The 14,565-nt window shown below is 42.2% G+C and overlaps 1 protein-coding gene across 1 annotated transcript in view; it reads left to right on the forward strand.

The window, feature by feature from the left end:
- Nucleotides 1-11,801: 11,801 nt before the first annotated feature.
- The window catches only part of DPYSL3 (dihydropyrimidinase like 3), a 110,242-nt gene continuing 107,478 nt past the window's right edge, over nt 11,802-14,565 (forward strand). The window contains exon 1 of the mRNA XM_008523191.2: nt 11,802-12,465. Coding sequence (XP_008521413.2) covers nt 12,085-12,465 — 381 coding nt within the window. The 5' untranslated portion in view covers nt 11,802-12,084. The remainder of the gene's footprint in view (nt 12,466-14,565) is intronic.

Genomic DNA, 14,565 nt, shown 5'->3' on the forward strand with positions numbered 1-14,565 from the left:
CTATTATTGTTTGATCCTTACAGCAGTCTTGCTCAATCCTATAGCGACTTTCTAAAATTGCTAACTCTATTAGGTTTATTGTCCTATTGTACAAATTGTAAAGATTCAGAGGACTGGAGTGGCCTTCCCGAGAGTCCTTTGCTAGTAACTGATGCTGCCTGAGCTAGAATCCAGATCGCCTGATGTGTTCTTCCCATTGCTCCACAAGGACCCTCAAAAAATCCCACTGAATGAAAAGACAAAGCATTTTATTTAATTCAATATATATTTTATCACATGGTACCAGGCACTGTACCATCGTTTTGTGCATTCATCTGATAGCCTGAATATTATATAGTAAAATTCTTTTATTAAAATATAATTTTGAATCGTAGGATCATATCCATATCCATATAGCCATCCTCAAATATTATAAATGTGTGTATTTTGATACTTACTGAATTCTTAAGCACTAAGTATTAAGCAGTGGAGGGATTTGTAGAGACATATAAGAAATGGCTGGGCTGGCCCACTTTTCAACAACTTTCCTTATGGAATAAGAATATCAATATGAAAGATTAGAGATTCACCTATGAAAGATTCTGATAGGGGCCAGCCTGGTGGCGCAGCAGTTAAGTTCACACGTTCCACTTAAGCAGCCCAGGGTTTGCCAATTTGGATCCCAGGTGCAGACCTATGCACCACTTGTCAAGCCATGCTGTGGCAGGCATCCCACATAAAAAGTAGAGGAAGAAGGGTACAGATGTTAGCTCAGGGCAAGTCTTCCTCCACAAAAAGAGGAGGATTGGTGACAGATGTTAGCTCAGGGCTAATCTTCCCCCCTGCCAAAAAAAATGATTCTGACACACGTCTATTTGTGACAGGCAAATTCTACGATGGCCTCCAACAGTCCCATGACTCTGGTTGTATACACTTTCTCCCAGTTATTTGATCAAACATTAATCTACATGCTGCTCTGAATGGATTTTGCAGTTGTAATTAAGGCCCTTAATCAATAGATTTTAAGTTAGGGAGATTACCTTGGGTGGGCCTTGCCCAATCAGGTGAGACTTGAAAAGAAGTCAGAGAGTGAAAGCATCAGAGATTACCCTGCTGATCTTGAAGTAGCAGACAGCCATGTCATGAACTGCCTATGAAGGAGGTCACTTGGCAAGGACAGGAGGGTGGCCTCTAGGAGCTGGGAGTGGTCCCTGGCTTACCGTCAGCAAGAAAATGGCTGTCAGTCTTGTGACTGCAAAGAACTGAATTCTGCCACCAACCAATGAGCTTGGAAGAGGACCTCAAGACTGAGATGAGATCTCAGCCTTGTGTGACACCTTGAGTTCAGCTTGGTGACACCTAAGCAGAGGACCAAGCTAACCTGTACCCAAACTCCTGATCCATGGAAATTCAGATAATAAATTTATGTTGTTTTAGGCTGCTAAATTTGTGATAATTTGTTAGATAGCAATAGAAAATTAATACACTCTCATACAGAGAGAATTAAAACCTTTCTTCAGGGGCCTACATATATTATTTAATCTTATATTTCACACCCCACCCCCTATAAGACAGAAATCTGCTTATCTCATCAGTCACAGCTCTCAGCTTTCAGCTCTGCTGTTGAATCACTGGTTTTCCAACAACTCTTTTCCTCTGCAACCCTTGACAAAAAGAGATCAACTCTCGTCAACACTGCAGACTCAGTTAGAAACTCTCCTTTTCCAGGGTGGAAATTTGCCTCCCACTTCTAAACTTTTTCCCAAAGTCTCCTTGCATTACACATTGAGATTTAGCACTCCAGCCTTCTCTTCACCTCCCAGACCCACTCAGCAAAGGATGGGAAGTCCATATACTGATAGCTGGAGGTGTTATTTGTATCTACAAAAGCATTAAAGTCTTAAGTTATAGAACAGAACTCCTAGAAAGGATTTCAGATGCCACATGAAGACAGGAGGAATTGGGACAGAGGGCAAATGCAGAAGTGATTGTTACATCAGAAGTCAAATCTAGGACCTCACAGCTACAGGTAAGGTTAGTATTGCAGAGCGGGTATGACCCAGCGTATATTTAGTTTCCGACTCAAAAAGTTTCTCACCTCTCATTCAGGGTTTCCCACATTCTAGCCCTGTCCAGTCTTCCTGGCCTCATCCATTGCCACTCTACAAGCATTGCACTCTCCTGCCAAGCAAGATTGCTCACTGCTCTCCCCCATTTCTCAGTCGGCCAGGAATGACCTCACCCATCTCCCTCTGTCAAAATGCCACTCACCCTTCATCGCTTGTGTTTGCTTTTCAGAAAGGCTTGACTGAGCTCTAGTTCTCTTTTCCTCTTGTGACACTTATTACAGTCTGAGCAGCACTATATTTGAATATTTGCCTTATCTCCTATATTGTAAACTCCCACAACACCTTAATATTCCCTGGCACAAAATGAATACTCAATAAATATGTGATGAATTGAATTGATTAAACAGACCGTCTCCCTTTTGTTACTCCAGCAGAGTTCTCCTCTCCCCTTAGCTGAAGGAGAACAAAATTGGCTCAGATATTGTCTCTTCTGCATTTGAACTATTTTAGAACAACAAACAGAACTGGTCTTTGGACACACACACAAGAAAAGGGATGAATAAGTCTAATTCAAAAATTCACAGTATTTTTCCCAGGGACAAATTTCAAAGTGGTTTCTTAGACATTATTCAATGTCTTCAAAGGTAAAAAACAAAACAAGTAAACGTGATTTCTGTATCATCAGATACACTAGAATTTTGGGAAGAGTACTTAAAGATCTGCAGAAATGGTTATATTTCTAATAAAATTGGATCTGCCTTCCCCATGGAGAGTTTTCATTTAAGCCTGGTCCTGAATTAAAGTATTCATCAGGATCCAGATGGAAAAAGCACTGGTTGTAAAAATCCAAATGGTGAAATTAATCATCATTATATGCTTTGAGACTGTATTTTAATTACTGATTATTGAATTTTTACATAAGTAATTATGGACTTGCCAGCCAATGTCAAAAATTATACCTATAACAATGAATAACTCAGCTAACAATATTATATCCTTGTAGTATTTTGTTACAAGGGTATTGCCAAGGTCTACATCCAGCAGACTTACCATAATACTATAGATATATTATAAATCCTATATGTTTCTTAAGTCACTCAATTTTTTTTAGTTTGACAATTAATTTTTCTCTAAAATTAAGCCATAAAAATAAATTGTTATATTAAAAATAAAATACTTCCCCAGATAATTAATCCACTATAATTTTTTTTTTTTAAGGAAGATTAGCCCTGAACTAACTACTGCCAGTCCTTCTCTTTTTGCTGAGGAAGACTGGCCCTGAGCTAACATCGTGCCTGTCTTCCTCTGCTTTATACGTGGGACACCTACCACAGCATGGCGTGCCAAGCGGTGCCATGTCCGCACCCGGGATCCGAACCGGCGAACCCCAGGCCGCTGAGAAGCAGAACGTCTGAACTTAACCACTGCGCCACCGGGCCAGCCTCCACTATAATTTTCCCATGGTATGTAATCTCAGGTTTTCTTTAGAAAACACTCAATTCATATATTCAATAAATGTATGGTTTTGAAAATTTTAGATTAGTCTTTCTTGATATGCTCTAGTCAGTCTTAGAGCTGATTAGTCAATCTTATTGCAAAAGACTGCAATATCTATTTTTGTAGGTGTAAATTTAATAGCCAAAAAATCCTTTCTGATACAACTAATGATTTTGTAGTATATTATTTAAGCGTATAGTCATGTTAATATTTTTTATAAGAAATAAACACTTTAGCAAGTTAATCTCGTACTTTAAATGTTACAAGTCTAGTGACCAGCCAACATTAAGAATTACTAAATAGGGGCTGGCCCCGTGGCCGAGTGGTTAAGTTCGCGCGCTCTGCTGCAGGCGGCCCAGTGTTTCGTCGGTTCGAATCCTGGGCGCGGACATGGCACTGCTCGTCAGACCACGCTGAGGCAGCATCCCACATGTCACAACTAGAGGAACCCACAACGAAGAATACACAACTATGTACCGGGGGGCTTTGGGGAGAAAAAGGAAAAAATAAAATCTTAAAAAAAAAAAAAAAAAAGAATTACTAAATAAGTTGTTTGACATCATATAGTCAAAATGAGTAAATTTTAATGTGAGTTCTGCTTTAAAATATCCATCTTTAGAAACATTTTCTGTATCATTATTTCTAGTGTATTTTAATGTAATAAGTTTCACATGTACATCTGACTGTATCTTTGGTCTAGGTACATTTAAGGGACAAATGTGTAAGAGTTTTAGGAATGGAATAGAAGGTAATCTGGGGGCTGGTCTGGTGGTGTAGTGATTGAGTTCACATGCTGTGCTTCTGTGGCCCAGGGTTCATGGGTTCAGATCCTGGGCACAGACTTATACACTGCTGGTCAAACCATGCCGTGGCTGCATCCCACATACAAAGTAGAGAAAGCCTGGCACAGATGTTAGCACAGGGACAATCTTTCTCATCAAAACAAAAAAAAAAACGAAGAAGAAGAAGGTAATCTGACGTGGTTTCCCAAAATATATTTTTCAGTTTGGTTACACCTAAGACTGAAGAGTCATCGTTAGTTACATACTACATGCAAACCTAGCTACCATTAAAAAACAAAAATTCAAGGGAAGATTAATTCAACATGTGTTTATTGGCTACCTATTGGGTCACAGAAATTGGGGCCAGGCACTGAAGAAAATAAAACGATAACATTTGTAGAAAACTTGGTATGCGACACCTCATTTTTTTCAACACCAAAGTTTTTTATCCCCATTTTGCTGACGAGGGAACAGAAATAGAGAATTTATGTAATTCCCCCAACTTTACTCAGCCAGTGGTGGACCCACAATTGTAGTCCAGATTTTCTGACTTCAAATTTCATGCCTTTCTCAAGCGTACCACACTCCACATAAATACTCTGCTGTTTCTTAATAAGAAATGGAAATTGGGGCTCTATGACTAAAACTAATTGTTTCTCTTTTTTTCTTTATGTTTCCAGTATAAATCACTATAAAAGCTTGAAACGTTGCAGGGATCCTGTTTTCTATCCATTCATCTTAATTATGAAAGATCTGGAGGAATAAGGCGCTCCAGGGAGCTGCCGAAACAGGGAGTTATTTATGAACAGAAAAATGAAACCAGAAAATAGCACTGGGATAAGAAGGCATTACCAATGCATTTGTGTTTTCTGAATCTACGCATAACCATAAAATTCTCAATGAAAGAATTATTCACCACGTTTCCATTTTTTTCTCCCATATCTCTTAGTATCTATCATTTATACTCTTGCCACTTAGCTATTTATCTTGGAGCCAGGATGTGCCCTAGTCTTGTGGAGCCAGCAAATTTCTGTCTGGAAAGAAAGGAGCTTGTCTTTTCAGATTGTCATTTTATTTGACTACCTTTGTGCATTACTTAGGTTCTGCTCAAGGGAATACTGAAATAAAGTCATCTTTTTAAATGGTAAGTGTAAGTTTCATGTCCAGGTTCCTTGAGCCACTCAAGTTATGATATTAACAAGGTATTCTCAATCAGAGCAAAATGGTCGGTTTCTGAGCCTGTCTCTAACAGAGTTAGCATGGGTGATTCAGAAACCCAGTGTTCTGAAGACACGCACCTTCTGTTAGAGTTTGAGTTGAAGGTTTTCTGCTCTGATTCATGACCTATGATTACCTTTATTTAGCAGGAGATACCTTCATGTTATTGCTGCAAGCCTTAGCTTTCTAGGAGGGAGGGCCTTCTGTCTGTCATTCCCGACCAACGGTTACTCTTAAAAGCAGGGAATTTAACTAGGACAATAATTTATTTGATAAGGAAAAAAGTTTAAAAAACCCCAAATAAAGGATCAGTTCCAACAGATAGCAGACTCCAGGAGAATATGAGAGATTAATATAGGTTAGTGGTTGTTTTTCACTGGGAGGAAGAGAAAGAGAACAGGTAAGGGATACGTAGGGCATTTCAACTCTATTATGTTTCATTGCTTAAAGATAAATAACTAAAATATGATGAAAAGTTAGCATTTATAATTTCTAGACAATGAGAACATAGAAGTTTGTTAGACTACCCCCTGCTTTTCTGTAGTTTTAAAATTTTCATTGAAAAGGAAGGAAGGAAGGGAGGGAGGGAGAGAGAAACAAAGGATTTGTTACTGTTATATTTTTCTTTGAATGGCAAAAGGTAAGAGAGAATTATTTTTATTTTAAATAATCAGAATGAGACTGTGATAACAATAAGTAAAACCAATGAGATTTTTTAGTAAATGAACAAAAGACCGGAAAAGTGACTGGAAAAATAACAAATAAGGACATGTTTTTAAAGCCTTGGAAACATATTGTGAACCGTTGGGGGCTGGTAAAGAGGTAGGACAGGTTAAAGGGTTTTTGTTTGCTCATTTTTTTCTGTTCCATCCTGTAACTCGATTTATTGTCTGGCCTTTAGAGATTTTCATTTAGCAGATTACATTACACCTGTGAACCAGGGAAAATAAAGCGTTAGAGCCTTACAAGCGAATTTCTGTTTCATCATATCAGTCAGCAACAACTTAACCTTTGTCTCCCTCCCACTTAAGGCAAAAGGAGATTCTGTGATGGTAAGTGACTTTTGAACATTCGAGAAAAGTGATATCAAAGAGAGATACTCTGTATGACACTGGGCAGGAAGGCCCAACGCCTCCCTGCTAGGAAGGTGATTATGTCGTGTCTTATTAACTAATCCTTTGGCGGAAAGGATTTGCCTTGAGGACATTTATAAGCCCTCATTGCATGCCCTCCTCATAAAGATGATTTTCTCATTCAGCTGTCCAACGGCTGACACGCTTTGCATGAGGTGACAACTTGACTCTGATGAGGAGTTTAATTTTCTTTTCTTTTTCATTTTGGAGAATAGAGTCTCATAATATAGTAGGGAGACAATAGCTTGGTTCAATAAATCTCCATTGGGAGCTTTCACCATGCTTAATAAATGTATTTTAACCTAAAATAACATCCTGGACATAGGTTTAAAATAACATTGTTTATGATTACAAAAGCAACTCACACTTATTATGGAGATTTTGGAAAATATAGAAATGCATAAAAGAAGAAACTGAAAGTTACTCATAATCCTACAACTCACTCTCTATTAATATTTTTATATATATATTCTTGTACCTCCTGACATATGTACATATATTCATAAAATAGCAGGGATTTTTTTCTGTGTGCACAATTGAGATTATTAAAAATACGTTATAACCTGGTTTTAACATTGTGCGTATATTTGAAAAACAACCTGGTTTTAGGTTTCTTTTCCTTTTAAATCAAGGTTCTTCTGTTTTGTGGTGAGGAAAATTGTCCCTGAGCTAACATCTGTTGCCAATCTTCCTCTTTTTGCTTGAGGAAGATTGTCACTAAGCTAACATCTGTGCCAATCTTGCTCCATTTTGTATGTGGGACACTGCCACAGCATGGCTTGACAAACGGCATGTATGTCTGCACCCGGGATATGAACTTGCGAACCCCAGGCCCCCGAAGCCAAGCACACCAAGTTAACCACTACGCCACTGGGCCAATCCCTGTTTTTAGGTTTCTAATGAATACTTTGGTCACCAAATACTAAGCTGAAACTCAGTGGTAGCCTGTCAGGAAAATTCTTAGGTAAATTTCAATATGCCTACCTTCTTAGCAGCTACATTGAAAATAGCAGTCATTTTTTGACATATATACCAAACATTGTTATAATGTCAATTTGCTCAATAAAATCCTGCAAAGCAAAAGTTTCAGGACAAGGTCAAGCCCATCATTACAAACTCTGTGTGACGTTAATGATATATCTAAATATACTCTAGGAAAATGGGGGACTAATATTTATTAAGCACCTACTGTGTGTCAGGCAGAGGGCTGAATATTTTGCAAAAATTGCCTCATATATGGCATCTGTAGGGTGAAAAATGAGGTATCTAATCTCCGTACCATGAAGAATCAGAGATAACGTAGGTTTAAATTCCTGCAATTCTAGGAAGAAAAAGCCAGAGGGTGGGATTTGATCAGAAATATTTAAATTCAACGTTGAGTCAAGGTAAACTGCATAACTCTTCTATTTTCTCTCTCTTTTGAGCATGGAGGCACAGCCTTAGTGAGTATTTAAATTTTATCTTCTGTTGGGGGTAGACTTTTGCCTTATAAGAATGCAGTGCAATTTATTTTGCATAAAAGGTATTCTGTGTGCTTCCATATTGGGATGGCTCCGTGCACGCCACTGCTTACTATTGAAGAGTCTCTGCCTTCTGCTGATCTATAGGTAATAGAAGATGCCTCTGGAATATATTTCCCTAAGGTTACAATTGGATATGCTTTGGGCTCACATTGCAAGTCATCTCAATGCAAAGTGGCAAGTCATTTACTGCAGAGCTACAGGAAATGCAAATTTGATCTGCTGTGTGACAAGCTGAAAGCTGTATTTTGTAGCCTACGTTGTAGAAATACCTTACTGTTTGCACATTGTTTTGGATAACCTCTACACTGGGAAGTCTGACTTCAGGTGGCCGTAGACGTAATGCAGCTCTTGTTTGTGTCTGTCATTAGTACTGTATCCTCTACCTCACCAGGAAGAGATATGACAAAATCGCTATGTGTCCATGGGGCTAATGCCTTTGTTAGGAAGACATTGTTAGGGTTTTTTTATATGAGTGTTTATCTTAATTAAAGTTAACTTTTGCCCAAGAACAACTGAGGAACTTTGAATTATTTCATTTGCTAACACCTTACTTTTGGTCTTCCCATTTATTATCTCTGTGTTACTTCTTTGCTTTCAGCCTTTTCTCCACTCATTAATTTATTTACAGACTTTTAGGGGGACTCTTGCTATGTGTCCAGCACTCTCCTGGGCCCCCGAACTCTATCGTGGAGTGGCTTTTAGGAGCACAGTCTCTGAACTAGCTAGTAAAGGATTCGAATTCTAGCTTGAAGTGCCAGCTGTGATACTTTGGGCAAGGAATTTAATTTGTCTAGGCCTTGTTTTCTCCACTGCTAAAATGAGAAGAATAATCACACCAAATTTATGGGGTTGTTAGGAAGGTTAAGGCAATGCACATGAAATTGTTAGCACAATGTCTTACTCAAGGAATGAAGTCCTTCCTAATCCTGTTAGGAGGGTGCGGCAAATACAAGGCAGAAAGACATCAAGAAGTTAAGTCAGACACTTGGCCTAAGGCCACATGGTTGCAGAACCTGAGTCAGATCAACCATTCCCATTTCAGTCTTCTTTTAAATGCTGCTTTGCTTTCTTAATTAAACACATAAGCGTATATGTAGCTGTTGACTTCTAAATGTGACGTTTTGTCAACAGATGTAATTATGGAGCACATACATTGCAACAGACATCCTGGTGAGGCAATGTTGCTATAACAATGGGGCTTATCTACGCCATGCGCCCACACACGAGCACATGCAAGCATGCATCTACATTCAGAACGTGCCTCTCTCACAGGAAACCTGAAACTACTTGCACATAGATTGCTTCCAGTTATGATTCTGGCATAACTTGGGCATTTACTCAGAGCCTCAGCTTTCTCAATAGTAAAAAAAGGAATAACAGTACCTGATTTGTAGTGTTATTAAGATTAATCAAGATACAGTATGGAAAGTCCTTAGCATTGAGCCTGGCACAAAATAAATTGCTAATAAATGTTAGCTAATATCTTTATAGTTGCCCTTGCTGATGGTCCTGTTGCCACTGGTGTTTACAGCAAGGCAGAAGGGGAGGATTTAGAAGTCTGCTGACCAGCCAATCTAAAAGTTGGCTATCTTATTTTCTTCATAGCTCTTATGACTGTCTGACCTGATCTTTCTTATTTATGGTCTGTTTCCCCTCACTAGAGTTATGTTCCACAGAGGAGGGGGCCCAGGAGAGTGCTGGACACATAGCAAGAGTCCCCCTAAAAGTCTGTAAATAAATTAATGAGTGGAGAAAAGGCTGAAAGCAAAGAAGTAACCTACATGAGCAAAAAGGGAAGGAATGGCCTGTATCATTGATTTCTCATGTGAAGTTCTGGGTCCATCACCAACCAGCATTTGTTAAAAAGGAGCAGCTGCCCAAAGGAAGTCAGCTTAAGAAGTCGTGACTAATTTTGACAGAGCACAGGCAGTTTAGTAAGTGCCTTTCTCCTCACTGGGGGTAAGTATAACTTGTGTCAACAGACTTGTCTTCTATCCAAGTTCATGTTAATTTCTATCCCCCCAAAAGTTCATGGCTGTCATAGGCCTGCCACCGAGATCCCATTTTCCAATATCCTAATTGCCCCCTCGAAACTGGAGTTCAGATTTCAGTTTACCAAATTCAGTGCAGATGCCTTCAAAGATTGTGTCTGTGTGGACAGGAAGGCTGCTGTATGCTTATGAGCATTCAGTGAGTTAATATATGGAAAACAAGTACAATAATGAATGGCACACAGCAACAGCTCTGTAAATGTTCCCTGTTGCTGCTGTTATAACTATTATCATTATTCCTGGATTCAAAGAGAATTTATGGAGTCCCTCTTATGTGCCTGCAGATGTTCTAGGCTCAAGATATTCAAAGGTGAACTAAACAGACCAGATCTCTGCCTTCATGGAGCTTATGGTGTAGCGAGGAGTTCAGAAAATAAATTTGGCATGTTGAGAATAGGAATGATCGTGCTAGCTAGATGGGTGGCTGTAGACTACACTCTTGGTGAGGACCAGCTCCCATCTGGCTTGTTTAACACTATCATTGCGGTATCTTGTGAAGAGCACAGTAGGCACTCAATTCATGTTGGATGAATAAATAAATGAATGAAGGAACTTCTGAGAGGGGGCCCAGTTTGATCTGGACACTGCAGCTTCTGGGTGTTGGCTGTGTGTACAGATGCGATGCAACCTCTGCAGTTTGCGGACTCTTGTGTTTACGTGGCAAAGTCTAGGTTAGTGTATATGTGGGTGGACGTGGGAAGAGGATGAGGTTGTGAGAGCATGCATACACATAAGTAAAATCTGTGTGTATGTGAGATAACACGGAGGGCAATGTCTTTGCACGTTTCTGAGGTAAATCTGCACTTGTGTGTGAGCCCAAGTGCAGGGTTCCCACTGAGGCAAACCTGGGCTTGAGTCAGTGGGTGAGGTATTAGCTACGGGTTTGTTGTATGATTTTGCAAGGCAAAATCTAGGGACGTGTGTATGTCTATAATATAATTGTGTGGAAGGCAAATTAAGGGTGGGGAAAAGGCAAAACCCGTGATGGTATATGTGGGGTAAGAATGGGTGTAAGTGTAGATTTGTCTGTGAGTCAATTATAGGTTTTTGTGATTGTCAATGAAGTAAGAGGGTCTCTGTCTGTCTGTCTCTCTCTGTGTATAAACCGATTCAGGAGTTCCTTGTGTGAGGGTGCAGGTTTGTGAGGCAGATTCTAGAACTGGGAGCAACTGTGGACCAATTCTAAGATTAGGATGAGACAAGTCTGGGATTAGGAGTAAGCAAAGTCTAGGATTGTGAGCCTGGTAAATCTGAGTTTGTGTATGGTTGCAAATCAGGATTTGGCTTTGAGATTAACACAGCTGAGCCAACTAGGTTTACGTGCAGAAGTGGGACAGAAAGACTTGCGTTGGTGACGCTAACTCAGGAGTTAGTGTGGGTAAAGCAGGGTTCGTGAGTGAGGCAAGTTCTTGAGGGTGAATCTGGGGGCTGTTGGGCGAGCGGGAAGTGTGTCTGTGTGTGTGTGTCTGTGTGTCTGTGTGTGTGTGCGTGTGTGCACGCGCGCGCGCGCCCAGTTGGGATCTCTCCTTTCGATGGGCCATCAGGACGCGTGAGCCTGCGAGGCCGCGGTCGGGTCCGGGTGCGCGGAGGGGCGGCCGGCCGGCCGGCAGGGCGGAGAGGTGCGGGCCGGGGCGCGCCGCTGTGCCGGCCCCTGCGCCGCGCGCTCGCGGCTCGCTGGGGACTGGCAGGAACCGGAGCAGCACTGCCGCCTCTGGCGCGAAGGCTCAGGCGCCTCCTCCCGCCCCAGTCACTGTGGCTCGGCGCACGCTGCCGGCGGCTGCCCTTTCCGCCTCTCGAGAAGAAAGCCCGCGGGCCGCCGCCGCGCTTGAACCATGGCCTCGGGCCGAAGGGGCTGGGACAGCTCCCACGAAGACGATCTGCCCGTGTACCTGGCCAGGCCGGGCACCACGGACCAGGTCCCGCGGCAGAAGTACGGCGGCATGTTCTGCAACGTGGAGGGCGCCTTCGAGAGCAAGACGTTGGATTTCGATGCCCTGAGCGTGGGGCAGCGGGGCGCGAAGACTCCCCGCAGCAGCCAGGGCAGCGGCCGCGGCTCGGGGAGCAGAGCCGGGGTCGAGGGGGACACCCCGCGCAGGGGCCAAGGCCGGGAGGAGAGCAGGGAGCCGGTGCCCGCATCGCCCGCGCCCGCCGGGGTGGAGATCCGGAGTGCCACAGGCAAGGAGGTTTTGCAGAACCTCGGCCCCAAGGACAAGGTAAGGAGGCCCGGGTCTCTTCCCCTCCTGCCCTCGTTCCCTTCTCAGCCCTGAGCGCCGTGGCCCATGCACAACTTTCTCCTGCTCACTTTGCATGGGGGTGGGGGACTAGGAAAAGGAAAAGGGCATCCTCTGCCGAGCGTAGCGTGACCTCCTAACCGGGACCTGGTTTCGCGCATGTCCCCCAGTCGCAGCATCTCGGTGCGCGCGGGACCAGGGTGCGCGGATCCCCCTGCCTCCTTGCCGCACCTCCGGCCCTCGGTTCTGGGTGGGTGTGTCAGCCCGGCCAGCCCAGGAGGGCATCGTGATTTCCAGCCCTTCACTCCGTGCGAGTAACCAACAGCACAATTATCTTGGCCCCCCACCCTGGCCATAGATTAAATCTCGACCCGGGTCACCAGGGCAGAGGGCAAACTGGTGCTGGGAAAATGGGGTCATCTCCATAGTGCCCGGATGAAAGGACAGGATGGGCGGGCTCCTCTCTCACTCTTCAAACATCAGCTCTGTCCCTGAAACTTTTGGGTGTGGAGTCACTAGACTAAACACCCGAATCTCCGTGCCTCGCTTCTGTCCCGGATCAACATTTCACATCTGTGTTTGTAAAGAGTGTATTTGTGTACGTAGCTTGGCGCAAAACTGGGTACCGCAGGGATCCAGCTGTCTCTGGGAGAATGTCATTGTATTTTTAAAAATAGGCGAGAGTCTTAAGAGTGCATATTAAAGTAGCAGGAACTGCAGATTCCCTGCTGCACTTACATGTGCCAAAGCCAATTTCTTCTGCATGTGCATTTTTGAGAAACTCGTGTCACACTGAACTGACTTCAGGTATGATGTTGAAATCCAGCTTGCCCTGATTTGTTTATTTCATAGAAAATCAAAACTGTGGTTCAGAAAATTCAGGGCCTGGGCAGGGCTGCATTATTCAAAGTTCAAACTGACGCTTTTGAGTTGGGGAACAATACTCATCACATGTATCTTCCTTGTCTAGATAAGGGCTGCAAAATCCACCCGCATGTATTATTCTGCACTAATACTGTTATGAATAATAACCTGAAATGGAAATGTCTGCCTCAGAACAATTACAGTTAATGCTTACCCAAGTTTTAGATATTTTTCCATTAAAATGCAGCTAGCCAGGGAGAGGACAGCGCATCTCTCCACTGTTTGAGTTTTGGAAGTTTAAAAAAAACAAACAGACCTGTAACTATTGATACCATGAGGGAAAAGAAAGTACTGAAGTTAGTGGTGTTTAAAGATGCCATTGGGAAACAATGTCCATATCCCTTGGAATCACTCATTTAGTCTGTGATTTTCACATCATCCTTAAAATATGGGATTCCTCTAGGCCCTGCTCACATCACCTTTTAGGAAAAACTTCTGATATTTTGGAAGGGCTTTAGCTGATGTCTAAACTGAAGAATGGCCCTTACGAAGTTTATTGCCTCTCTTCGGGTCTGACTCGATCAGTATTGAAATCTTCCCTTCCTGACTCTGAGGGGTGGGGGAAGTGATGGAAAAGGTTGGTAACAATTGCTGTGAGTCAGTGCTATTCCCTGTGCTGGAACACCCCTGATGTAAGCCAGATAATATGCCTGGTTTGCAAGATTTAAGAATGGTAACTAGAGAAAGGGAAAATGTGCCTCCTTTAAACCCAGCAATTCTGTCGTTTTCCTTCCTTTTGCAAACCCTATACTTTTGGCTCCTAATTGAAAAATAATAATACAACCTAAGCATCAGCAGGATTTCCAGCGCTACGTGGTTATTTGTAAGTTCGGGCTTGCTGTCGGCTTCATCCAGGCCATGTTATTATCTCTAATTTGGTTGAATCACACTGTTAGAAGACACGCAGAGGTTATCTACTTCTGTACTTCATGATTATTTCCTTCAGGATAGGCATTGTGTGCTGGGATTTTTCTTTGTGGCTGAAATGCCTGGCACATTGGAGGTGTTCAACATAGGTTTGATGCATTTGATACAAACCTCCTTAATTAAGCCATTTCTTTTCCTACATAGATGTGAAATGTTCATCTGGCCTCTGTTTAAATACTGCCATTTTCAAAGAGCTTGCTACTTCATGAAGCAACATTTGGGCAACTTTAC

The sequence above is a fragment of the Equus przewalskii genome, chromosome 13, assembly GCF_037783145.1.
Source record: "Equus przewalskii isolate Varuska chromosome 13, EquPr2, whole genome shotgun sequence".
Lineage (NCBI taxonomy): Eukaryota > Metazoa > Chordata > Mammalia > Perissodactyla > Equidae > Equus > Equus przewalskii.